Here is a 27,735-nt window from a genome sequence, read left to right as displayed (position 1 = left end):
TATTCGAATAACGAAAGAAAGCCAGCGCCCCGCCCCCCACCGCACCCCCCAGCAAAGTCGCCTGGAGGTGGAAAGGTAACTCTGCAGCCGGTAGGGGACGCTGCCGGCGGGTGCCTGGCCTTTGCCAAGCATGCTGGGAAATGTAGTTCCAGGAGGCCACATGCGCAGGCGCACTCGCAAGGGGGAGGCAGAGGTGGGGGCTCGGGAAAGCCGGAGGGTGTTGGTTTCTCCTTGGATCTGGTAGTGAGCCAGTTCTTTTTTTTTTTTTTTTTTTTTTTTAAGATTTTAAAAATTTATTCATGATAGAGAAAGAGGAAGATAGAGGCAGAGACACAGGCATTGGGAGAAGCAAGCTCCATGCCGGGAGCCCGACGCGGGACTCGAACCCAGAACCCCAGGACCACGCCCCGGCCCATAAAAGGCAGGCGCTAAACCGCTGCGCCAGCCAGGGATCCCCGAGCCAGGTCTTTCCCTGCCGCTCGCACCCGGAGGAGGACGGGGAGGGACCTCCGCCCAGGACTCCTCGTGATCCGGGGGATGGGGCGGGGCCGAGGGGCCGAGGGAGAAGGCGGAGACTTGGCGGCCGGGGTTCGCGTCCGAGCTCTGCGCGAAGCTGTCGGCGGGAGGCCGCCTCGGGTTTCAGAGGGACTACGGCGGTGTCTCTGGGTTAAGGGGGAGGGAGAGCCCTGGCTGGGCGGGCACCCCAGGCTTAAGGGGCAGGGTTTGGGCTCTCACTTGTGGGTTGGGAGTTGGAGCGGGGGGCTGTGGTGGGGTCAGACCCTCAACCGGGAGGGAACGGCCGCTCCAGGAACTTCCCCGCACCCCTTCCCCAACCCCACCCCGCTCTGGAATGTAGGTCTCCTGACATCCACTTCTTTGCTTGCTCTCTCCTCTGAAATGCAGTTTCCCCAGAGGCTTTTTTATTTTGCAGGTACGTTTTCTGAAGCGTGTTCTCTAAGGAGCTGTGCAATTGGTTCCCGAGCCCTGTGGGCTCTGAAGAGCACCTCCAGCTGGTCAGACAGGGTTCCCATAAAGACCGTCTTGACTCCTCAGGGCCCCTGTCTTTCAGCTCTGCCTTCTCAGGCCCCTCGTGTACTAGACAAGATGGCATTAAGAAGACCTGACTACATTGTCTTTGGTGAGCAAAATTTTTCTTTTCTTTTTCTTTTTTTACGATTTTATTTATTTATTCATTAGAGACAGACACAGGCAGAGTGCTTCCTCGCAGGGAGCCCCATGTGGGACTCGATCCTGGGACCCCAGGATCACGCCCTGAGCCAAAGGCCGATGCTCAACCTCCTGAGCCACCCAGGCGTCCCCAGTGAGTAAAATTTTTCAATGAATTTATACCTTCAGCTGGTTTTAATTTCTAAAGTTCCCATCTGAAGTTTGAAAAATCACGTGTAAATATCCTTTGAATTTTTCTTAGATTGCTCATAACTTATATGTACGTTATATGTATGCAGTTATGCAGCAATATTTGTACGAGTGTTCTTTACATATATACATATGTACATATGTTCTTTACACATTGAAATAATTCCTAGCATGGCAAGATGATCACTTGTGAGAGGCATGTGAATACCGAAACTGAGGAAATGCAGAATCTTCCATTTCACACTTCACTCCTAGCCATATACTTTCTTGAGCCTAATTGGCAACTCTGTACACAAGAAACTTGCAGGTGCAGGTGAGTCTGTAATGCAACTCGGTTTTACTTTTTCTTTCCTGAAATATCGTCTCTGTGTCCAGAAGGAGGAAAGATCTTTCTTTCATTCGCTGAATACATTGTTGAGGGCCTGCTTTTTTTTTTTTTTTTCCCCAGTAATGTTTGAGGCATTGGGGATACAGCAGGTGAACAAAACCAAGTCCCTGCGTAGACGGAACTGATGGGCTAGGGTGGGCACTCAGACAATAAACAAGTAAATATGTCAGATAGTGACTAGCAGAAGAAACTGCATTAGAGACACGGGCTTAGGGAGGGCCTGGGACAGCTGTTATTTCATGTAGTGTGATGTTGAGTAGAGACTTGAAGGAAATGAGGGGGTAAGCCTTGCACATATCTGAGGTTGGGGTGGGGAGTTCCGAGGCAGAGGCAACAGCAAATGCAAAGGTCCAGAGGCTCAAATGTGCTGAGCCTGTATGGAGGAGGCCATTGTGGACAGAAGAGTGCGTAACAACATAGCAGATGTTGAGATGAGAGAGCTAAGAGGGTCCAGATCACACAGGGCTGTGTAGGAGTTTGGCTTTTATCCGGAGTGAGAAGAGAAGCCATATGAAGGTGGCTGTGGTAGTTATTGTTTAATCAGCTCTGTTGAGGTATAATTTACATGAAATTTATCGATTTTTATAGGAGGATTTTAGAAGGACATGATTTGACTTATTGTTAAAGGAACCCATTTGGGTGCTCTGTGGAGAATAGACTGTATGGGAGTAAGAGCAGATATAGGGCATTTAGTTAGGAACTAAGGTAGTGATCCCCATGAAAGATGATTCCCCTGTTTTCTTTACTCTCCCATTCCTACCAGCCATGTGACATGTTACTCCAGCTCCTTGCCCATGTTCACCATCGACTGATGATCCTGCTTCCTATTTCACTGAAAACAACCAGAAAAGAACTTCCAAAGGGTCTCACCCTCACATCTACCAACCTTTCTGGAAGTATTCCCATGTAGTCTGTCCTTTGTTACTATAGAGAAAAGGTCTGTGCTCTAATTTATGGCCAACCCCTCTACTGGTACATTAGATGCCACTTCCTCTCGTGTAACCAGGCCAGGGTCTGGGATAATCACTGGGCAAAATTGCTGATAGTTTTGTTGTTCATGTATATTTTGTATTTGGATATATTGACAACAGTAATTTCTCCTGAAAAGTTCAAATGCAGATTTAAAAAAATTATAAATGACATAATATTCATCAACACTGATATGCCCTGGAAGAAATCGCTACAGTTATTTCATGCTGCTTCTGTCATTCTTGATTTACAAGGGACTTCTGTTTGAAGAGTTTAACTGTAGCCATATTGGAACAGAACTAAATGCATAGGATTTCCTTCTCTTCCAAGTGTGTCTCATTTTTAGTTTAGTTTATTTCAAATAGAAAAGATAAGACATCTTAGCCAGTTCTCAAAGCTTTGCTATCCTTATATTCAGCTTGGGCTTAGACCATTGAAATGCATATTGATTTCAATTCAGTTGTGTGCATTCGTGAAAGGAGAATTTGCTTTACAGGCATTCAGTGTCAACCAGGAGGCTGTCCATTTAAAATGTTTACAGCTAAAAAAAAAATAAAAAATAAAAAATAAAATAAAATAAAATAAAATGTTTACAGCTATCGACCTATTTGATTAAAAATGGATACATTGTTATGATCATCATTTAAACAATTTATAATGTATTTGTGTCTTTAGAAAGACTCAGAGAAACTTGAATAGCCATCGCTACACTTCTAAACCACTGATTTTTAAAAAATTTTATCTCTATGAATTGGATAATTCAAAATACTTTTTTCATCATACTTGTCATTTTCTTTTCATAAGTAGTGTGTGGACTATTTTTTTTTTCAAATTTATTTATGATAGTCATACAGAAAGAGAGGCAGAGACATAGGCAGAGGGAGAAGCAGGCTCCATGCACTGGGAGCCTGACGTGGGATTCGATCCCAGGTCTCCAGAATCACGCCCTGGGCCAAAGGCAGGCGCCAAACCGCTGTGCCACCCAGGGATCCCTGTGTGGACTATTTTTAAGTGGAGGGAAATACTACTGAAGTTGAGAATAGGAGAGAGGCTGTAATGCTAGCCCTGCCAGGGGCTGTGTGACCTTAGGCAAGTGACTTAATTCCTGCTGGCTTGAATTGTGTCTTGGGCAAACTAGGGAATTAGTCTTCAGGTTTCCTGAGCCACTTTTTAGCTCAAATGCCTGACATGATCATTTGTGAGGTTCAGAAAGCCTTTTGCATCTGGTCCTTGTGTTCATCTTCTTGTCTTTACTGCTCTAACATCAGTCAGCCCTGAAAAAAAAAAAAAAAAAAGGCAGAATTCACAGTTAGATGGTCTGAGGAACATGGCAAATATTAGGACAGTCCCACATCTTTGCCTGGCTGATTGTGGGGATGATTCTAAGATGAGAGAATAGTAACCACCAGGGGTTTTAATGACAGATGTCAGGTCACCACTATACTAGGAAGTAAGAAAGACAGGATCTATGATGACATTTTTGAGGGGTTGTCGTGGTTCTGTCTGGCTACCAAGACTGAGAAATCTCACAGAGTCAGCAACAACATCAGAGGTATAGTTTAGAATTGTGAGCTGCAGGCTTCCAGAGACTAAGATGACAAAGGAAAAATATCAGTTTGTAGAAAAGCAACCAAGTACTCATTGAAACCTCTAAAATGCAAGGCACACCCTACCAAGTACATGGGGCTTTAAAAAAATCGGTAATTATGGTCCTTGCTTACAAATATGAAAGTTGACCACAAGAACATTAACTCTAAACTTCCTTTGCAGTTAGACAATGTTCCATAAATGCTGGATTGAAAAACGTAATTAGTAATGGTTTAGCTGTAGGTAGGTCTGCATAGAAGAAGGGAGACAGATTAGATGATATTTTAGGATCCTAATCCTGTTCAATTCTGAATTGTTTACGGTAGGGTCATAATACATCCTGTACACTTTGATTGACTGTTGAGATGTAGAGAAAAATAGTGTCTTAAATTACACTTCTTAAGGTAGTAGGTTTACTGGCAGGATGCTGTAGTTCAAAGACCACTGGATTGGGAATCCAGAGAATTCTTCACTTATTCAGTAAATACTTATTGGATGTTTTCTAGTTATTTTATAGTTTTATTTGTAATGTTTCACCCTGGTTCACCAATAATTTATTTTTATATAAGGCAATAGTGTTAAGTTTATTTTTTCCCTAAATGGATAGTAGGCCACTTATCCCAAGACCCTATTGAATCTCCATCTTCCCCCAAATATTTGAAATGCCACATTTATCCATGTATTAAATCCCTAAAAAAGAATGGGCCTATTTCTAGGTTCTTTATTCTGTTTTTTTTTTTTTTTCTGTCCTTATGTCAGTACTGCCCTGTTTTAATGAACATAGCTGTATGTTTTGCTGTGTAATATGGACAAATCCCCCTTCAGCCTCATTTTGTTTTTCAAAAATACATATTCTGTAAGTAAAATTGGGATGCCTATTAGTTTTGTGGGGCTTCTATAACAAAGTACCACAAACTGAGTGGCTTAAAACAAGAGAAATTTATTCTCTTATAGTTCTGGAAGCTGGAAGTCCAAAATCCAGGTGACAGCAGGGCCATGCTGCCTCTGAAACCTGTAGGGGAATCCTTCCTAGCTTCTGGTGGCTTGCTGTCTTTGGCATTTCTGGCTCACAGCTGCATAACTGTAATCTTTGCTTTCATTGTCATGTGGTGTACTCCCCACGTGTCTGTGTCTTCCCATGACCATCTTCTTTTTTTTTTTTTTTTTAATTTATGATAGTCACACACACAGAGAGAGAGAGAGAGAGGCAGAGACACAGGCAGAGGGAGAAGCAGGCTCCATGCACCGAGAGCCGACGTGGGATTCGATTCCGGGTCTCCAGGATCACGCCCTGGGCCAAAGGCAGGCACTAAACTGCTGCGCCACCCGGGGATCCCGCCCCATGACCATCTTCTTACAAAGACACCAGTCATACTGGATTAGAGGCTTACCCTACTCTAGCGTGACCTCATCTATATATCTGCATTGACTCTTTCCAAGTGAGGTCACATTCTGAGGTACTGGGGGTCAAGACCTTCACATATTTGGCAGGTTGGAGGTGGGGGCGGTTCCTTCAACTTAGAGAACTGGCATCTTTAAAATATTGAGTGTTTTCATCCAGAAACATGCATTTTCAGTTGTCTTTAGCTGCTGAGAGGTAGTAGAGTATTGCTGTTTTGAAGTTGCTGTGCCTGTTTCTTACACTGTTTACGGGATTGTTCTATTTGGCCCTGATTTTCAGAAGTTTGACTATGAGATCTTTGGACATGCTTTTCTTTGTATTTAGCTTGCCTGTGGCTCTCAACTTCTTGAATATAAGAGTTATCAGTTGGAAAAATCTATCCTTATTCCTTCACATAATTCAATGTTCTCATTCTCTTCTCTTGTTTTACTTCTCTGTACTCTCAATGGATACAGAGTGGTGCCAAATAATGTACTTTAAATCACTCTTTAACTTAGAACCCTGGATCCTCTTTTTTTTCTTTTAAGATTTTTTTTGTTTATTCATGAGACACACACACAGCGAGGCAGAGACATAGGCAGAGGGAGAAGGAGGATCCCCGCAGGGAGCCTGATGTAGGACTTGATCCCAGGACCCTAGGATCACACCCTGAGCTGAAGGCAGACGATCAACCACTGAGCCGCCCAGGTCCCCCACCCTGGATCCTCTTTGAACTTGCTAGCCCTCCACTTTGTTATCTTCAGATCTTAGCTTTACTCTTTCTTTCAGCACTGGTTGCATAAGTGGTCCCCTAGTGAGTACGTATTTGATGTGTTAGGAACCAGTGGCACTGGAGGATGTGCCAATGGACTTTATCTTGTAGGAATGAAAAGAACCAGGTCACCATCAGACACTGTAAGGGAGGTGATGATAATTGTAGGAACCTTTTGCCCTTGGATATGTAAAGCTTTGTAATTACTACAGATTACAGTGACTTTCCCCCAAAACGTCCAAATATATTTTATAAGTGCTTATCCAAGACTGGGCTTGTTTTGGGACCAGAGATTTTTTTTAAATTTTATTTGTGCACAGAGATATTTCTTTTCCTACTAAACGTGTGATATGTCTTTCTTCAGCACATTGCAAATGGATAGCTTATTGTGCCACCTTAGCAGCATCTATATCTCTATATCTCAGAGTTCCCGAAGACAACGTAGGACACACTTATGAGATCCATCCTAAACACCAAGCCTATATCCTCAACCAAGAATGGGATATCAGCACTTTAAGGATGTTATCTTTCAAGTAGTAGATCTGTATTTACAAATAACAGGAAAAAAGGAGAAATGTCCCAAATTACTTAATCAAGAAAAAAATCAGATAGCTAAGTAGCAACCGAATAACTAGAAATCCTTGTAAGTACCAGTCCGTCTGTCTGTTGTGGTGGTGGTAGTAACAATATTGGTACTAGGAGGAGGCAGATTTGGAAATGTTGGTTAGTGCCCACTGCACAGAACCCTTTTATCCGTGTCAAAAACTGAGTTAATCTGAGTGAACATCAGCATTAACTCTGTGATCTCAGAGAAGGAGCACTCTTCTATTGCTAATTAATCTCTCCATCTATGCCCAGACTCCACTCTTTTCCATTCATCAAGGTTTTAATACCTTGGTTTACTAATTAACGATTCAGTCATTCCCAGTTAGAACTCACAAAAGTTTTTCTCTTAAAAGAATTCTTGCATGACATAGTTTAATTTTTATCCACCTTTCAATTTTCTTCTCTCCTTTAATTACCAGACCTGCCATAATAGTAGCTAACAGCCTCAGTTTCTCTTCTGCGGTAGTCTTTGAAGTAGATTCTTCTATTTTTATACTAACATCATTTGGAAGACACTCCTGAATCCCGACTTCCTTCTTGATAGCACCCTGTTCTTAGTCCTTTTTGTAGTCAGACTTTCTGCTGTGTTTGATGTTTTTTCTTTGTTTTTGTGGCATCAGTAGATTTTTTTGTTCTAATCCCTTTCCAAATGCTTTTTAATTAGCTTCACTTTTGCCCTAACACAAATGCATGTGCTTTTAAGGTTTATTTTCTACTTATTTATTTTTATCTTAAAGAATCCATGCATTCTGATATCTTCATAGTCCCCTTATGTCATTAACTCCCTGAAATGTCTCTGTCAGTCTAGATATTTCACTTGTGTTCTGTCCCCTTAGTTTCTCCTGCTTGGAGCCTGTCTCCACTTAGATGTCCCACTTCACTTTAAACTCAATATGGTGAAAAATGAAACTTCCCTAAGTTCCCTTCACCAACTTTCCCTAAGATGCCTCCTTTTCCTTCAATATTTCTAGAATTAGTAACACTATTAGGGTGCTATTATTTCCTCTGTTAATAGGACCATAAGTAAGACTGTTCATTCCAAACTTATTGGCTAGAAATTATTGTATGTTTATTAACTTCATTTTGAAAAACTCCCCATAATCAGTGTCAGTATTTTAAAAAATTTCTTTCTTCCTTTTTATGTTTTAGGTTTGCTCATACATTAAATTATTACTTTATCCTAGTCCAGACTCATATCATTAATATTAAACTTTTTGCTGAATTCAATAGCCTTATTCTTTCATTTTCCACTATAGATGAAATTAGCAAGCATCTTCATCTAAAATGTTTCATATTCATCATGTTATTGCTATGACAGAAAACTTTAGTTTTCCTATCTCCTACTATATGGCATTGAATATGTTTGTCAGAGTTTTTATTAACAATCACATTTCACTTTTCCTTTATTTTTTTTACCTCTAGTTCCAGAGATTGTTAATGTCATTGACTTTTTGTCATGTCATGTACTTTTCTGTGCCTTTATTTTTTTTATTATGCTATGCATTTTGTCTCAATGCTTCCATTTCTTTTACTCTGCCTATTTGTATTAATTCTTCCCTTCTTTAAACTTCCATATTAATCAGGACCTATACTGTATCATCTTTTGTTTCATTATAACACTGGTTCATTTTTATTTTTATTATATTTTTTCTCTGTAATTGATGAGCGGGCTTTGTGTTTTTCCTTTTATATTCCAGAGGGAAGAAATATTGTCTTCTCCTTAATCCTGGATACTATATCCAAAGTCAAAACATCAACTCCAAAACAGAAATCTTCTGAAAAAGGATAATGTCATGGCTTGATGGTAGACATTTTTCTAAATGACGATTCCTAAAACTTTGCATTAGAAGAATTGGAATTTGATAACAAGCTTGAGAATGCTATTAAAACTGAATTAAAAGGACACTCAATTAAAGAAGAAGATCATTAATAATTTTGAGGAAGTATTTAACCTGAGTTCAATTCTTTTTAAACAACTAGCAGTTTCTAAAGACAACTATGACATAAATGATAGAGGCTTAAAGCATAGTTCTGTGTCAGTTGATTTTTTTTTAAAAGGCAGCTCATAAGTGGAAGATAACTTATTACATATAAGAAAGGATGCATTTTTATCTAAGAACTTACTTATTCTGGAAACAATTTAAATATAAAGCCATAGTTCAGTACTAATGGAACCTGAGAAAATTGGTATGAGAGAGAAGCAGGAATGTAAACTATGTGGTAAATCCTTCAGCCAGAACACTAATCTTATTCAGCATCAAAGAATACATAATGGGGAGAAACCTTATGGATGTAATGAATGTGGAAAAGTTTTTAGTCAGAGCACTAATTTTATTCAACATCAAAGAGTCCATACGGGGGAGAAACCTTATGAATGTAATGAATGTGAAAAAAACCTTTACTCATAGGTCATCCCTTAGAAATCATGAGTGAATTCATACTGGAGAAAAACTCTATCCTTGTAATGAATGTGGGAGGGCTTTCAGCCATATTTCAGCCCTTACTCAACATCACAGAATTCATACTGGAAAGAAACCATATGCATGTATTGAATGTGGGAAAACCTTCAGCCGGAGCACACATCTTATTGAACATCAGGGAATTCATTCTGGGGAGAAGTCCTACCAGTGTAAGGGATGTTGGAAAGTTTTTTCCCATAGCACATCCCTGATCTGACATCAGAGAACTCATACCAGAGAAAAACCCTATAAATGTAATGAATGTGGAAAAGCCTTCAGTCATACCCCAGCCTTCATTCAACATCAGAGAATCATACTGGAGAGAAACCCTATGAATGTAATGAATGTGGAAAGGCCTTCAATCGGAGCGCACATCTTACTGAACACCAGAGAACTCATACTGGAGAAAAACCGTATGTTTGTAAGGTATGTGGGAAAACCTTCAGCCGGAGCACACACCTTACTGAACATCTAAAAATTCATTCTGGTGAGAAACCTTATTGATGTAATCTGTGTCAAAAACTATTTTGCTATAGAACATCACTAATTCGACATCAGAGAACTCATACAGGAGAGAAACCCTACTAATGTAATGAATGTGGGAAATCTTTCAGCTTAAGCTCCACCCTTACTAAACATAAGCAAACACACACAGGGGAGAAACCTTATTGATGTAGTAAATGTAGTGATGTTTTCTATCATAGTACATCTTTAATCCAACATCAAAGAACTCATTTTAGAAATGGAATCCTATCAGAGTAATGAATGTGGGGAAGCCTGCTATACCTACCTAAACACTCAGTGGTAAGAAACTCTAGGATTGTTATGCAAAAGAAAAGCTTTGGGCAAAATGCTCATTTTGTTTGTACTGAGAAAAAACAGTGTTCTTGCCATTAATCCTGAAAATGTGTTATCATTGGGATAAAAACTTATAATGGAATTATCCCTAAACTGGTTTGTTTTTAAAAACAGAAAATTATTTTTAGAAATAATTTACTACAAATATATATATTTATTTATAATAGAAGCCTATTCAGATACACAAAAATTTTAGTGGGATCATGAAAATTGTTTATATATCATTTATCCTTTTAGTAGTCCTCATGTTATTTTTCAATGTTAAAGAAACACATTTATAGTGAGTTGGAGTTTTTTAAATTAACAAGTTTGTCTAATAGCCATATAAGGGAATGCTTTCCCCCACAGAGAAATATGCATTATTTTCCAGTACTCATGGAATGTTTTTTGTTTTATATGTTTATATAAAAATATATTTTTTCAAAGAAAATCTCAACAAATTCTCCCCAAGGGAAATATTCAAGCCCTTCCCATTTTTTTTCCTTCCCATTTTTTTAAAAAACCACAGTGTGATAAAAGTAGACATGAACAAGTTAAAATAGCACCACCAAACTATTTAGAAATTACAGGATAATTTTGTAAGTAACTTTTGTGTTAAAGGTTAAATCCAAACAGAAAAAATATAGTTATTAGAAAATAATAAAATTAGGGCATAATTTAAGTATTCAATGACAAAAAAGAACTATAATAATGACATAAAACTAAAGAAAATAAAAGGAATGTATTCATATAAAAGTACACATTAGTAAAAAAAGTACATATTAATGAAATAGGTACAAATATATATTTGATAAATCAAACTCTAGCAAGTAGGATAATGGGAAAAAATAAAAAACAACATCTGTAAGAAAAGAAATGTAAATATAAATACAAAGGAAGTTAAATTTTCTAATTCAGTGATTAACAAGTCAAAGCAGTTTTGTAAATCAATACTGAGATTTATCATAGGACTTCCAAACTAGTTCAAAAAGTAAAAATGTACATTAATAAAGAGAGTACACTTAGATGATGTTAAAGCATTTGGCAAAATTTTACAGGCATTGGGGTTTTTTTTAGTTAGGGACAGAAGGAAACTTAAGTTGATAAAGGATATTTATCAGAAACCTATGTAAACATTTTGAATAGCCAGAAGCATTCTTACCAGAAACAGGAATGAGAAATGATGTTTGATATCGATATTACGGACATTGTTCTGCAGGTCCCAGATAATTTAATAAGAGAAAGAAATAATATTTGAAAGAACTGATACCATTTTTTTTTTCTGATACCATTTGAGATGATGTATTTGGTGACTAGAGAATCCAACTAGTAGAACTAGTAGGGTGGAGATACATAAGGTATCAATAATGCATAAGTAAAAAGCTATTTCAAATAGAAGAAATAGAAAATGTGGTGGAAAATAATGATGGTCACAATATTGACAAAGAATCTAAAAATACCAGGAATAGGAAAAAATCCAAGAGATGTTATAGGATAAGCCTCCAGAAGAACATTAGAAAAATGTAATAAATGAAAAAAACATATTTGGAAAAATAGTATAAAGATGTCAGTTCCAAATTTATCTTTGATTTGTAAATTTAAATCAAATCAATGGAGTTTTTAAAACTAAGTTTTATTGAAATATAATTTTCACACCACACGATTTGCTCTTTTCAAGTACAAGTCAGTGGTTAGTATATTCAGAGTTGTGGTACTATCACCACTGTCTAATTTCAGAATATTTTCATCACCCCAAAAAGAAACCCCATACCCATCAGCAGTAATTCCCTATTGCCCTTCTCCCTCTAGCCTCTGATGACCACTCATCTACTATCTTTTTATGTGGATTTATCTGCTCTGGCCTTTTCATATCAGTGAAATAACAGATTTTGTGGCCTTTTATGGCTGGCTTCTTTCACTTAGCATATTTTCAAGGTTCTATCCATGTTGTAACAAGTATCAATATTTCATTTCTCTTTTTGGTTAAATAAAATTCTGTTGTATGGATCTACCATATTTTTTTCCATTCATCAGTTAATGGATATTTCAGTTGTTTCCACTTTTTGGTTATTGTGAATAATGCTGCTGGGAACACTCGTGTGTAAATTTTTGTGTGGACATGTTTTCATTTCTCTTGGGTATATACCTGGGAGTGTAACTGTTGAGTTACAAATTAACTCTGTTTATCTTTTTGAGGAAATGCCAGGTTTTATTTTAAAGCAGTTGCACCATTTACAAGCCCACCAGCAAAATGTGAAGGTTCTTATTTTTCCACATCCTCCTCAACACTTGTTTTCTCTGTAAAAGATACATGTATATTTTCAGAAGTATTTTTATAAGTACACATACATGTGTATTTCTTTGGAGAAATGTCTGTTCAGATCCTTTGCCTTTTTAAATTAGACTTTTTATTGTTGAGTTGCAAGAGATTCTTTATATATTCTATATATAATTTGCAAATATTTTTCCCATTCTGTGGGTTTTCTTGATGATGTTCTTTGAAGCAGAAAAGGTCTTAATTTTTATGTAGTCCAGCTTACCTATTTTTAAAAAGATTTATTAATTTGAGAGAGGGAGGGAGAACAAGTGAAAGAGAAAGCATGAGCAAGTGGGGGTGGGGGGGCAGAAGGAGAAGCAGATTCCTTGCTGAGCAGGGAGCCTGACTTGAGGCTCCATCCCAGGACCCTGTGATCACAGCTGAAGCCAAAGGCAGATGCTTAACCAACTGAGTCACCCAGGTGCCCCCAGCTTACCTTTTTTTCTTTTGTTTGTCCCTTTGGTGTAGCCCAAAGTTGAAGAGTTATATATTTTCTTCTAGGAATTTAATAGTTTTAGTGCTTACTGTTAGGTCTATGATCCATTTTGAATTAACTTCTTTTGTATATGGTGTGGGGTAGGGATCCAACATCATTCTTCTGCATGTGGATATTCAATTATCCCAGCATCTTTGTTGAAAAGACTATTTCCCACGTTTAACTGTCTCAGCATCTTTGTCATTCAATGGGATTTTAAAAGTAAATTTAGCACACTAAATATATTTGAATAACTAAAATAGTGTTAAAAATTAGGAACAACAAATGGGGCTTGTGCTCCAAGCAATTCAAACAGTGACCTGTAGGAAACAAAATACTTAGTGCACCACAGATGAAACCATTGGATCTGCAGAATAGAAAACAGAAAAATAGGTATATATGAGAGTTTAGTTTGTGATTACAGTCGCATCCCAAAACGGTAGAGAAAGAATGCACTAGTTGTTAAATGATATTGGGATGATTGGCTCTTTATCTGGGAAAATAATTACTTCATGGCATACACAACATTTAATCCCAGAAGGGAGTAAGTGAATACCATTTTGTGGTAGTTTCTTTTTCCGTGAGACAGGACCGGGGCACACAAGTCTGAAGTTTTCTTCAGATCCTTCCACGACCACAATTGGGTAAACACAAATTTAAGAAGTTTTGAAAAAAAGAAAAAAAGAGGATTGTAAGAGCATAAACCTAAAACATAGTAACAGGATTAAGTGTAACTATTATAGCAGTGAAGGTCCCTTTTTTAGATTAGATTCACAGGGAGGAGAGCAAACATTTCTGGGTTGCTCAATGAAACAGTATAAGAAATTAAGAGGCTAAAGTTATCTGATTCACCCATGGTCACCCAGCACTTTAATAGATCATTCAAATTCAGGTTTTTTGTTTAATACTGTGAAAGACTTGCTAGGTTGTCTTTTTGGAGGAATTTCCCCATTTCATCAAACACTGAACTTCCAATCCTGAAAAATAATTTCTACTTGCTCTGGTAGGAGGGCACTGGCACCCTTTGTCTCTAGGTGACTCTGAAACTATAACCACTGTGTCTTTGTGAATTTTGTCTCTTAACTGTACTGGTGCGATTTAAGGAGACATGGTCACCAGCAGAAGATAAATCAATATAAGGTATTCCTGTTTGATTCTTGAAATATGATATTCTTGCTTTTCTTTCATTTTCTAGAGTTTGTGGAACACTATGGTCTTCTGTTATTTTCAGTTGTATCTGAATCAGAGCGGTGTGCCCCGAGAACCTTCCCTTCAGCATTCTCCTTTGGAGCACTGTGGAAATAACTCTCTAGATCCAGCACGGAGCTGCTCCTGGGGGCTCCTCAGCAAACCAAAATTTATTTATTTTTTTTTAGCAAACCAAAATTTAGATAATGTCGGTGTCCCTGTAAATGCTCCACTTGACAGAAGTGCAGTATATTCGGTCAGCCAGTCCCCCCACGCTGAGCCACCTCTGGGCCTTCTTACCCCAAACAAGTTTGTCTGTGCGGCCCCAGCCAATCATATTTTTATTTGTTTCTTGCTTGTTCTTTAGTCTGTAAAAGCTTTTTGCTTTTTGGCTCTTTTTGCAGTTCTCCAAAAGGAGACTGGCTACTTGATGAAGTGTTAAAGCTTGTGTGTCTCACCTAAGTCGTCTTTTTAAATCAGTTTTTAACAGCAGTAGGAGAAATTAGCGAAGAAGGGCTGGGCTAGGGGGGTTCAGGAGTTCCTCTGGGCGCTTCCTCAGTCCTACTCCTTCCCTTACAGTGAAAACAGCCCGTGGAAAAGAGCCATTTTGGTAGAAACCTCACGCTGTGGGGCTGGGGCTTTAACTGAACCATCGCAGTGCGCCCAGGCAGGCCCCCTCTCACCCACCAGCTTGCCGCGCGCCCACCCACCCCGGCCTCCCTCCGGGGAGGAGGTGCCAGGGCCGCGCACTAACGCTGCGGGGCACCAGGGGGCCAAAGAAGGGGGCAGCGGAGCGCTGCAGGCCGCACCCGCCTCCTCTAATTTATTTCCAGTTTACTTTGCTCTTCTACATAATTTTTAAGATTTTATTTATTTATTCATAGACCCACAGAGAGAGAGAGAGAGAGAGGCGGAGACCCAGGCAGAGGGAGAAGCAGGCTCCATGCAGGGAGCCCGACGTGGGACTCGATCCCTGGACTCCAGGGTCACAGCCCAGGCTGCAGGCCGCGCCACACCGCTGCGCCACCGGGGCCGCCCTACTTGGCTCTTCTACAAGCTCACACAGCGAAACGGTAGGTCACGGATTCTTAGACTTCTTTTTCAAAAAGAAAAGTATTTAAAATTACAAATTTTCTTCTAAACCCCGCATTAGCTGCATCCCACAGATCTCCATGGAACGCATCTTCATTGTCATTTCACTGACCCGAACATTTTCTGATTTTCTTGTGATTTCCTCTTTGACCCGGGCTCTAGCTCCTTCCCCGCTCCGTCGGCACCTGGGCCGGGCCCTGAGCGCTTCACTTAAGCCACTGAGGCCGTGAAGCCGTGAAACCGTCCCCCCTGGGCTCGGCCTCGGACGGAGGGCCCCGCAGGTGAACACGCGCGCTCCCAGGCAGGTGCGCTCCCGCCAGGCCGTGCTCCCAGGCAGGTGCGCTCCCACGCACACCGCGCTCCCACACATGAGCGCTCCCACCAGGCGGCGTTCCCACGCACGCGCGCTCCCACGCACTCCCGCTCCCATGCAGGCGCATTCCCACGCATGCGCGCTCCCACCAGGCGGCGTTCCCACGCACGCGCGCTCCCACGCACTCCCGCTCCCATGCAGGCGCATTCCCACGCATGCGCGCTCCCACCAGGCGGCGTTCCCACGCACGCGCGCTCCCACGCACTCCCGCTCCCATGCAGGCGCATTCCCACGCACGCGCGCTCCCACCAGGTCGCGCGCAGGCCGTGCTGCGGCCCCGCCCAGCGGGAGTCAGTCTCCCCGGGGCTGGGCACGTTCGCCACGTCGTGCGCCCCGCGCTCCTTTCTGGATCCGCATCTTCCTCCGGCTCCCGCAGAGGATTCCCGGGCTCGGCGAGGGCCCGCGGGGAGAGGGACGGAGAGGAGCGGGCGGCCGCTGCCCCCGTTCCGCAGGCCGCGGGGACAGGGCCGCGGGGGTCAGGGCCGCGCTCCCGCGTGCTTGGTCTCCGCCTGGCGGCCACCAGCCTCAACGGCAACCGCCCGGGCCCTGCCCTTTCTGCGCCGGTTGATCGGTTCCCCCCAATAAAGGAGATTTTGCCTCTCGTTTTAATTTGGAACCCAGGCCGACTTCTCTTATGTGAGACGGTGTTTATCCTATTCCTACATTTGACTGATAGTTTGGCTGGATTTTGTAAACTCTGGGTTAAAAATCACTTTCATCAGTGTGAAGTGATTTTGCCATCATTTTTGAGCTTCTAGCATTTCTGTTTAAGAATGCCATCTGAAAAAAAAAAAAAAAAGAATGCCATCTGATTTTGCATGTGACTTTTCGTGTGTTTGTGTGTGTGTGTGTGTGTGACTCTTAGGTTCCCTTTTTTTTCTTCCCGTATTCTCAGATTTAAGTGTGATGTTCCTTAATTTTGCATCTTGTCGTTCACCGTCCTATACGTCCATTGTATCATTTTACGCCACCAACAACGTATGACAATTCTTCCAGTGTTTGTCGTTGTCAGATGTTTGGTTTGTTTTTTGTTCTTGCCATTTGCGTTGGTATCTGGAAATATGTCACGGTAGCTTTGATTTTAAAATATAAACAACCAAAATATCAAAACATCATTTAGATCCACTTTCTCTCTTCTGCCAAAGAGGGTAGTAATATCCTTTTTTTGGTTGAGGAACTTGGAAACCAGACTGAAAGTGTAAACCTGTGCAGGGTTTTTAGAGGGCAATTATGTGTTCATTAGGATAGGGATTTTCTCTGCTGGTTCCCTGCTGTGTCATAATGCCCAGGTCAGTACCTAGCACAAAGCAGGAGCTAAATGTGACAAATAAAGAATAAAGAATAAATAAGACACTGGCTATGTGGCATGGCAAAAATCCAGCTTTGGACGGTTCATGCCCGAGTGTTTTTGTTTGTTTGTTTAATTTCTAAAAACAAGCCAAAAGCACTACGAGAATAAGACAAGATCTACTTCCATCTCGATTCTGGAGATACGTAATTAGAATAAATCACACCAATGACAAAATGAGTCAGTTCAGGGAACTGGAGAGACAGAGCTTTTGCTTTTAGGAATCTTTTAGCATCCTCTCAGTAGAATATTTTACCAACTTAAAAGAGGAAAACAGCTAATCAAAGACCTCAGATACTTACATATTGAAAATAACAGAAAGATTATTAATACACTCTCCCCCAGATGATTCAGATTGGGTAATTTCTGGGTATCCAGTCTTCTCTCCTCTGACTGGGAACCATCACAGACAACTTGCCCCAGTGTGTGTTGGGGGTAGGGTGGGGAGAAGCACTCAGGATCCCTCTAGGTTTCCTATTTCACAAGCCTTCCTTCCATGTGCCTAAGTGAGGGGCGGATTTTTGCCTCCCTCAGCCTTGCTGCAGGGTGAGCCTGCAGGTTGTGACCCAATGATGCAGGGCAGGTTGGGGAAAGAAGAGCCAGATGTGGCCAGGTGAGGGCCAGGAGGTCAAGTACAAACTGGAACCTGCCAGGTGCTTCTGCATAGATGCTTCCTGTGGTTGGCACAGTCCCATCCTTCAGGTCTCAGCTCAGGACTCAGCTCCTAAGAGTGGTCTCCTTGACCACATAGTGGTTGTGTTGTGTCAGCTGGGTTAGACTGAAGAACTGTGTTTCCTACCAGTGCTTTCCCTGTATAGTTCCAGTGAGAGTTGGCTAAAAGAAGAGTATGCATTAAAATTTGGAAGGCACAAGTCAAGCAATGGCCATTACTCTCTGGAGGTCACCGTAGTCAGACGAGGTGATGCCAAGGCACCCCATAGGTTCCAGCACCCGGATGCTGAGAGAACTATGGATCTCTTTTGAGGAGGCTAGTTATTTCTGGATATTAGGATCGTATGCCAGACGTAGACATGAACTGCTCAGAGAAAGGGCTCATGGCAGGAGTGTGGTTAGCTGACAGCCTCCACTGATCAGATTTGCCTCTGATCTTGAACTGAGGTCCTGGTTTTCTTGGAGTGACCCCAGTCGATGACTCAACATGTGGTACAATATCCTATTCCTTTTTTTTTTCTTTTAAAGATTTTATTTATTTAGTCATGAGAGACCCAGAGAGAGAGGGGCAGAGACTCAGGCAGAGGGAAAAGCAGGCTCCCTGCAGGGAGCCCGATGTGGGACTCGATCCTGGGACCCCGAGGTCATGCCCTGGGCCGATGGCAAACGCTCAACCCCTGAGCCACCCAGGTGTCCCCAGATCCCCTTCATTTCTGCCTGACGCGGGATTCTTCTAACATCCTTCAGACCTCCCCACTGGGCTGACAGAGACTTTGTCAGATCTACATCATCTTTTCCTAATCCTCCTGTAATCCTGCCTCCTCCTTTTTCCTTTCACAAATGTTACTCCCTGATAAGCCTTCCACACCCCTGTATCTGTCTCAGTATCTGCTTTCCAGAGGACTCAGCTGACACAGATGGTATGTTGTTAGGTCCAAGAGACCTTTCATCCGTAAAGGGAATGGATATTTTAGAACTGGATTTGGGTTGGTACCAGCAGAATGTATAACCACCCTGGGTGCCAGGGACCAAGAAATACTTCCCAGTCTGCCACACGAATTAAATCAGCTTGTGTTTCTTCCTATTCTTCTTGGCACTGATAATTGCCAATTGTCTTGGTATTATATAACATGGCTTGAATGTTCCCACTGGCTTTCTCAATGAGTGACCTGTTCAGTTAATTAAGAGTATGATGAAGACAAGGTCACTAAATCCATTTCCAGCCAGCCAATTAGTTTCAGTCAAGTTGCCTGGCCATAAGCGGACTATTATCCATTCATATATGGATTCCATAAGCCTCTTACCCACACACTGAGTCATAATGTAGGCCAATCACTTCTCAACCACCTGGTAGACTGTCACACTTCTCTTGGGTCACTTGAAAAATGCCCTATATTTGGTGTTGAGTGAGGAAGTCCTAATGTGGTTGGTGACCAGTTCTTAACTTGAAGCCACGAACGGAAGGGGATAGTTTTCCTTTTTGGCATGGAAGTGTCTCCTAATTCCTTATGGGAAGAACAGTCTTTCCAAATCATCCATCCACCCATTTGACTATCAAGTTTTTGGTTTACTGAAAAGCGTTGCTACTCGCCCTCCACTTGGCCAGACTCTTGGCAGCTACACCCACAGTGCCACATTTCTGAGAAACCTGCATGCAGCTTCTTCAGTAGGAACTACCAGGCAGGCACCCCTGAGGGTCTAAAGCATTGCTCGTTCCTGTTCTATTCGTCTTCCATGTCAGAAACATCAAGCTTCCATCTTTAACAAGTGAAGCCATGGAAGCAGGGGCCCCGGGGTCAGACAGTCTTGGGGTTCAAATACAGATTCTCCCACAGACTGGCTGTGTGATCTGGGTCCATTTACTTAAGCTCTCTGAATCTTAGTTCACACCTCTGTTCACACCTCTCAATACCTATCATATAGAGCTATTATGAAGATTATATGAAAGAATATTTGTAAAGCACTTCTCTAATACTGAGTTCTTACTCTATTTCCAACATTAAAATATTATTTTTATCTATCAAGCCTTTGGACAGATGATATTTGTACTGCCACATCCTCCTTATAACCATTTGCCTTGGTAAATGGATTCTGACACAATCCCATCCTTGAACAAATGTAACTTTGAACAAGACCTTCTTTCTTTGCTTACCAGATTGTTCCTAAGTTTGATGACGTCTAAAAGCCTTAAATATAAAAGTTGCTCAAGCAACCTGACTGTAATAGAGCAGTTTGGATCCAGATGTCATGTTTGAAATGTGGCCGTATGATTAAATATTAGCTCTCTGGTCTTAAAAGATTGGTACATTGGGTATTTGGGGCCTTGGCAGTTCAGCCCTGGAATGACTGGATACCCTTAGAATCAGGACCGTACTCAGCTGGCCACATAAAAGAGAAGGTGCAAAAGCTAGCTCCCCAGTACAGCGGCAGAGGCCAGGGTGTACACGTAGCCTGTCTGCTGCTGTTGTGCTGACTCAGAGAGGCTCCTCAGAGGTGCTATTTGCCCCCTAAGCAGAAAGGAAGGGGTCCATTTCCTTGGGGCCCGTAGGCTGGCAGACAAGTCAATTCTCAGCTCTTTCCCCATAAAGCCTTTATTTCCCAGGGACTGTCTCTTTCCCTCTCCACTGGACTGAGAGACGACTGAAGTCTATTAAAGCTTGCATTCTTTAGGTAAAACTCCACTCATCTGGAGGGAAAATATTCTGGCACTGTACCTAGAATTAAGTGGTCAATCTTTATTTTTTTTCAATGTCTATTTGCATTGAGGATCTTCTCTTTTAAAAAAGATTTTATTTATTCATGAGAGACATACACAGAGAGAGGCAGAGACACAGGCGAGGGAGAAGCAGGCTCCCTGTGGGAAGCCCAATGTGGGACTCGATCCCAGGACCCCAGGGATCACACCCTGAGCTGAAGGCAGATGCTCAATTGCTGAGCCACCCAGGTGCCCCAAGTGGTCAGTCTTTAATAGAATCAAATCACGTATTTTCTCCTTTTATTCATCTTCATAACTATTGGTTTCTGTTTTCATATATATTTTTTCTTTCTTCCCCCTGCAAGTATTTTCTCTCAATCTGTGCTTTGTCTTGCATTCTTTTGTGACTTTTGAAGAACACAACTGTAATTTTGATGATATCTTATTTTTGAAATTGCCATTTTATGACTCATGCCTTTGGTGTTGTATCTAGAAAATCTTTGTCAAATGTAGGGTCACAGAGATTTTCTTGTCTGTTTTATTTGCAAAGTTTTGTGGTTTTAGGTTTTCAGATTTATGTCTATGATCCGTTTTGAGTTAATTTTTGTATATGATATAAGGATTGAAATTCATCTCACTGCGTGGGTAGCTGCTTGTTCTAGCACCATTTGTTGAAAATATCATATCCTTTGTCAAAGATCAGTCATTCACATATGTACTGATCATGCTAATACAACATGGTCTTTATTATGGTAGCTTTATTAAAAAAATCTTGAAATAAAATAATGCTAGTTTTCCAACATGTTCATCATTTTCAAATTTGTTTTGGCTATTCTAGACTCTTCGCATTTTCATATAAGTTTAAAAATCTATTTGCCAATTTCTAGTGAGAAGCGCCTACTGGGATATTGATTGTGGTTAATTAAATGGAAGGGGAAAAGTACACAGCCTTTGTCAACAATTCAAGGTCAGTTCTTCCATCTCAGGAACAGGAAAACCCATAGCCAGCCCATAATGACTAAAGTTATATAGATCTCAAAATACCAGTGCCTGGATATTGGTTGAGCATAAATTAGGAATGGTCACAGGGGCTGGAGTGGCTTTTTTTAAAAAAAAATATTTATTTGTTTGAGAGAGAGAGAGAGAGAGAACAGCAGAAGGGGTAAAGGGAGAGGGAGAGAGAATTTCAAGCAGACTCCGAGCTGAGCGCAGAGCCTGATGCAGGGCTCAATATCAGGACCCTGAGATCATAATCTGAGAAACCAAGAGTAAGACACTTTACCAACTATCCCACCCAGGCGCTCTTGGAATGACTTTTCTAAATCGAGCCATAGGTAGAATGCCACAATTCCTAGGTTCACTGCCTTATGCTCAGCTCCTTCCATGTCACCAACCTCTTTTTTTTTTTTTTCCCAGGGTGATGCAGAAGGGGACAAGGCACAAGGCAGAAATGAACTATAGCTTTTAACAAGCTCCAGCTGGGGGCATGTGATCCTACTCACCTGAATGCTCTTCCCACATGCCCTCCACATCTTCATACCCTCCCTGACTTTCAAGACCTAGGCCAAGTCCCACCTTATCCAGGAATAATTCTCTGACCAATATGTGCCAGACATTATGCTGAGGGTTCTGCACGTATCATCTTATCGAATCCCTACAGTAATCTATGATGCACATATAATTATCCCTCTTTAAAGGAAACTAAGGCTCAGAGAAGTTAAATCTGTCCCCATGGCTTCAAAATGGCAGAGATAGGAAGGAAGCTCATATCTACATAACTCCAAAGTCATGTTCTTAAGCGCTTTCTCTATGATACCATCTCCCCAGAATCACTCCTTTTCTGGCCTACAGTGGTTTGAACTTAGTCCGACTCAGTTGGGTTATTTCATATGCTTGTAGAGTCATATGAAATGAGTTGATGCAGCATTTCCCCAACTCCATTGAAGGTTACTTGAAGGAAGAGATGACATCTTGTACCTCTCCACCTGTCTTACGGGGCATCTGGTATAGTGGGGTATACACTGTGACTCAACACTGTCTATTCATTGTGGGGAGGGGGAAACCACACTGGTCGAGTTCAGAGAATAAGGAAAAAAATGAAAATATACTGAAAACCAGAAACCATACTTCATTATTTTATTCACCCTATTTTAACTGACTCTATTTTAATGTTTTGTGAAAGGTACTGTCACCTTGGTAGAGAGTTTCTTTTGTTTCAGAAATTAATAACAATGGAGTGGCATGCCCAATTCTGCACACTGTGTGAGTGGTGGAACATAGATTCCCTACACATTCCACTTCCCAGTGATAGTCCATTCCTACCATGCATAATTGGCTTTCTGATTCCAAGCCAGACCCTCAGTTAAATCTGGTTCCAAAGGCAGCTGTTTTTTTCCCACTATTTTTCTTGAGTATATGTTTTGGGAAATTTAAGGCCACTAAGTAGATCTAAAGAGAGATGAGATTGCCAAGTTTCAAAAGGGCAGGAACAATCCTTGGCCTCACACCAATGAATGACAAACTGTTTAATGGAATGGGAGGAGTAAAAGTGGTGTCCCCCGCAAAAAAATAAAACAAAACAAAAAAACCCTAGACCCAGAACAGATATAAAAACAGAGGAGCTGGGGAATGAAGCCCTGTCAGGGAGAGGCTTGCTCCCAGTGGCTGTGGGGACAACGGTGCTAGCTATCTCCTGCAACATGAAGCTGCTGTTGCTGTGTCTGGGGCTGATTCTAGTCCATGCCCACGAGGAAGAAAACGATGTTGTGAAAGGAAACTTCGATATTTCAAAGGTAGAGTTGGCATGGTGTAGTAACTTCAGACCTTGGGGATGGCTTGGAGGATTCTGAAGCAACATGGCCCTACTGGAGAGCAGGAGTCCCTTGACATATTAGACAAAAAGGGTGGTTTCAGACTCTTAACTAAGAGCAATTGTACCATGTTAAAAGACGACAACATTTGGGCACCTCTATTCTCCCTGGAGGGATAGTGGAAAGAGCCCTAGATGTGGTACCAATTGACCTGAGTTCTAATTCTATGTTCACGTCACCATTATGAGGTCACCTACAGGGCAAAGTTCAAGGAGACAAGTGATCCTGTGGTGTTCCTTCTCCTCTTTTCTTACCCAATTATTTTGCTGATTTATCGCAGATTTCGGGAGATTGGTATTCCATTCTCTTGGCCTCAGATATCAAGGAAAAGATAGAAGAAAATGGCAGCATGAGGGTTTTTGTGAAAGACATTGAAGTCCTGAGCAACTCTTCTCTGATCTTTACAATGCATACAAAGTAAGTATGGCCTTCTTCACTTGGGAAAGGAGAGTCTGAATATTGTGTTGGAACTCTGTGCATGAGCATGTGTGCACACACGTAAGGGTGTACCCATACATTCTGGGTCTCTATTCAAAATCAGAGTCCACTATCTGATACTAATTGGACGTGGAGAACCCAGGCCTTTTCCAGATTCAGAGATAAGAATCATGACAGAAATAAATTAAAATAGGAGTAGAGGAGGTAAGTAGAAGGTATCAGAGTCGTAGGTAGTATGGCAGTACAGCATAAATTTGGAGCACTGGATTTGGAATTGACAGCCTCTCTCTTTAATCTCTCTCTTACTAGCTGTGTGACCAAGAAATTTCATCTGTTTCCACCTCAATTTTCCCTTGGGTAAAAAGAATGATACTAATTCCCTCATGGTTTTTTTTTTTTTTTCAAGGACCCTGTGAGGTAATGTTTGTAGAGCACTTATGTGAGAGGCTGGCACATGTGAGCACTCAGCTAATTATCTAGACAGTTGTAGTAATAGTAATAGTGGGAAGTACTAGCAGAATAACAGTAATAGAAGCAGTTGGCCCCTTCTTAAAGTATCACATAAAGTGAAATAATGTAAATAAAAGCTCTTTGGAAACTGTATCTCCAAAATGTTCAACACTTAAGTGGAATCAGAAACTCATGGGTAGAGGGTGAAGGAGCTAGCCCATCAATATCTCTTGGACATCAGCTTATTCTGTTTTACAGAGTGAATGGGAAGTGTACTAAAATTTCTCTGATTTGTAACAAAACAGAAAAGGATGGTGAATATGATGTTGTGCGTAAGTATATTTAAAAAGTCTTTCTAAATTCTACTTCCAACTTCAAGAATTTACTAAACCCCAATATCTTCAGGATCTTGACCAATTTCTGACCAATGTTTACTCACATGATATAATGGGGGCCATGTAATAGATAATATCCCGAATCTGGAAGAATCTTGGGCATACAAGCCAAAGCCTGGCACATCATACCGTCAGATAAAGAAGGCAGTTTGATTATATGTACCTCCAGCAAGGAAAGAAAATAGACAGACAAACAAAAGACAAATGACGAGACAGCTTCTCGTTCTCTGCCCACTTTCTGATGATGTCTAGTGGCCATTGACATAGCACATTGCTTAGAGTATAGTACTGGGTATGTAATGCCAGTGGGGTTTATAGAGAGGACAGAGACACATAATTGGCAGAGATGGTCTCAGGGAGGATGATAGAGCAAAAATTGCTACTATAGCTAAATTTTTCTACCACCAGTAGTCATTGTACCAGTATCCCTTGGATGTTGCCCCATGAAGCCCTGGGAGATGTAAATGAAGGCATTAGATATCACTCTCTATCTCTTCCATGATATACACTTGAATTTGTTTTGTGAGTGAGAATAGGTAAAGGGTTTCCTCTGCTTCTTGTAGACCAAGCAAGCTGAGTTGTGTTCTGTTTCCTTCACAGATGATGGATACAATTTATTTAGAATAATTGAAACAGCCTATGAGGACTATATTATATTTCATCTTAATAATGTCAACCAGGAACAGGAATTCCAACTGATGGAGCTCTATGGTAGAGTATTTTCATGCTGACACTCATCACGGGGTAGGGAGGGAAAGGAAGGAAGGCAAGCAGTTCTCCCAATTTTATCCTGGAATGTCTCTCCTCCCCTGAAGACAGATGTTCACTTTTGGTAATCCCCCAGGCTTGGTGATGGGAAAATGATAACATCTCTCATTGTCCCATAAGCTATAGCCTAGCTTCAAGATGTCAAATTCAAGACAGGTTATAACCCATCCCCAAGACTTCTGCCTAAGCACCCAACCAGTGCTGTCCGTTTTCCCATCCATCTGGAGCCACCCCTCATAAACCTCAGTGACATACACAAGACACAGCAGTTCCTGTTGCTCTTCCCACAGGCCGAAAACCAGATGTGAGTCCAAAAGTCAAGGAAAAGTTTGTGAGATATTGCCAAGGAATGGAAATTCCTAAGGAAAACATACTTGACCTGACCCAAGTTGGTAAGTTTAGCTCTTTCTGGTTTTCCCTTCCTAAATTCCTACATTTACTGAGATAAAAAAAAATCAAGAGAAGGCAATACCCCCGATCAGTCAGTCCCCTTTGTTTTACCCTGAAAAATCATTTGGTTTCTCTCTGGAAAATAAACCGGGGTCAGTGTCTTCATGTGCTCTGCCTCCACAGATCGCTGTCTCCAGGCCCGACAGAGCGAAGCAGCCCAGGTCTCCAGGTTGGTGATCTCTGGTGAAGAGGGTGGCCCAGGGATCCATGACTTCCAAAAGCATTAGGGATTTGTATCCAAAGATGGCAATAAAAATAATTTGGTGAGGAAACTTGTGGGGAGAACATGAGATGTGGAGTTGGAGGAACTAGGTGTAGGACTCATTCCTATCATGAGCTTTGTTGTTGTTGTTGTTGTTGTTTTAAAGATTTTACTTATTTATTTGACAGAAAGAGAGCACAAGTAAGCAGAGTAACAGACAGAAGGAGAGGGAGAAGCAGGCTCCCTGCTGAGCAGAGAGTCTAACATGGGCTCAATCCCAGGACCCTGAGATCATAACCTGAGCTGAAGGCAGACGCTTAACTGACTGAGCCACCTAAGGGCCCCTACCATGAGCTTTTGAACAAACAACCTAAGCAATTACAAGGGGAACAATGATGTTTACCCTATAGAGTTACTGTGTGGACATAATGCTGGTGAGAGGCCTCAGTAATTGGTAATGTGCTAGAAATCATTAAGACTTAAAATATGAGGGGCACTGGGTGGTTAAGCCTCTGCCTTCGGTTCAGGTCATAATCTTAGAGTCCTGGGATCAAGCCCTGCGTCAGGCTCTGTGCTCAGCAGGGAGTCTGCCTCTCTCTCTCTCTCTCTCTCTCTCCCTCTGCCCCTCCTCCCACTTGTTCTCTCTCTCTCTCTCTCAAATAAATAAATAAATAGTTTTTTAAAAGGCTTAAAATTTGAAATGGGGAAAGAGTAATAGGGCATGAGTATGAAACTCACACCTATTGGTCTATCCTCCAAGCCCAGGAGGCCATCTTACGCTCCAGTTTATGACAAACATTTCTTCCTTTGATCTCTGCACATCCTTAACTTCTCACCTGAGAATAGAGCTGTCTGAACTTCCACTGTCTTCTAAACTGGAAAATATACTGAATTTTCTCATTGGTTTCCTACCTTAGATTTATTGTGGAGCGCCACTCTGGCTTTGCCATTCTCTCTCAATTTATCAAAAACTCTTCAAAACTCCTTGTGCTGAAGATGGTAGAAACACGCCTAGGATCCTTCCTTGCTTCTTTTCTTTTTTTTCCCATAGATTCAGGTTGGGGAAAATTAAGATGAGATCAGCAACAGGAGAAAAAGCATTTACTCATTGCCCTCCCTCTGCTATTTTGGCAAGTAACCTAGGTTAAAAGACAGGTTGATATCTCCTTCTTCACATTTGTCTCTGAAATAGAAATTCTTTTTGCCCTCAATTCAATCCAAGAAATGCTTAATATGTTTCTGTGTTCTCTTTTTCATCTGCTTATTTAGTGCTGAGTGAATGCTTCCTCGTTTGGGCTCCAGGATCTTCCCTTCCATGGCCCCACGCCATCCAGTAACAGTTCCTACCTGACTTCCATCATTATCACTTATGAAAACATTATCTCTGTCTGCATCTTCAGGATCTTTCCTAATTGTCTAGGAAAACTCATCAACCAACCAAGAATGAAAGATTTTCTACAAATTTTTGATTCTCCTTGTCATAACACAGGAGAACCCCACCATGAATAAGATTTTCCTCTACCTGGTCAATAAATGATTAGCCCTGCAGTCCTGTGGTTTGTCTTTGTGTATATGAGAGATACAGGGCCCCCAACAAGTTAAGGAATGGGGGGGGACCTCCTTGGC

At 41.4% G+C, this 27,735-nt stretch overlaps 2 protein-coding genes across 2 annotated transcripts; both read left to right on the top strand.

Annotated features, from left to right (window-relative positions):
* Nucleotides 1–546: 546 nt before the first annotated feature.
* ZNF883 (zinc finger protein 883) lies at nucleotides 547–23,234 on the top strand. Its single transcript, XM_077912950.1, is given in 6 exon segments — nucleotides 547–1,138; nucleotides 8,778–9,467; nucleotides 9,469–9,820; nucleotides 9,823–9,965; nucleotides 15,241–15,429; nucleotides 21,953–23,234. Coding segments are annotated over 5 exon segments (948 nt in total). The 5' UTR covers nucleotides 547–1,138; nucleotides 8,778–9,248; the 3' UTR covers nucleotides 21,998–23,234.
* Nucleotides 23,138–27,657, top strand: LOC144322686 (lipocalin Can f 6.0101). Its single transcript, XM_077912951.1, has 7 exons — nucleotides 23,138–23,328; nucleotides 23,687–23,823; nucleotides 24,553–24,626; nucleotides 25,290–25,400; nucleotides 25,748–25,849; nucleotides 26,031–26,076; nucleotides 27,379–27,657. Exons 1-7 carry the CDS (start codon nucleotides 23,236–23,238, stop codon nucleotides 27,386–27,388), a joined length of 573 nt encoding a protein of 190 aa, XP_077769077.1. The 5' UTR covers nucleotides 23,138–23,235; the 3' UTR covers nucleotides 27,389–27,657.
* The last annotated feature ends 78 nt before the right edge of the window (nucleotides 27,658–27,735 follow it).

The sequence above is a fragment of the Canis aureus genome, chromosome 10, assembly GCF_053574225.1.
Source record: "Canis aureus isolate CA01 chromosome 10, VMU_Caureus_v.1.0, whole genome shotgun sequence".
NCBI classification, from domain to species: Eukaryota; Metazoa; Chordata; class Mammalia; order Carnivora; family Canidae; genus Canis; species Canis aureus.
The sequence above is the reverse complement of the archived record's forward strand: the minus strand, read 5'-3'. Positions and strand labels throughout refer to the sequence as shown.

Bases quoted from the DNA above. Each gene is read 5' to 3' on its own strand.
- LOC144322686 (XM_077912951.1), top strand. From the start codon at position 23,236: ATGAAGCTGCTGTTGCTGTGTCTGGGGCTGATTCTAGTCCATGCCCAC. The intron at 23,824-24,552 runs GTAAGTATGGCC...TCTGTTTTACAG, and splicing joins ATCTTTACAATGCATACAAA to AGTGAATGGGAAGTGTACTA. The intron at 25,850-26,030 runs GTAAGTTTAGCT...CTGCCTCCACAG, and splicing joins ACTTGACCTGACCCAAGTTG to ATCGCTGTCTCCAGGCCCGA.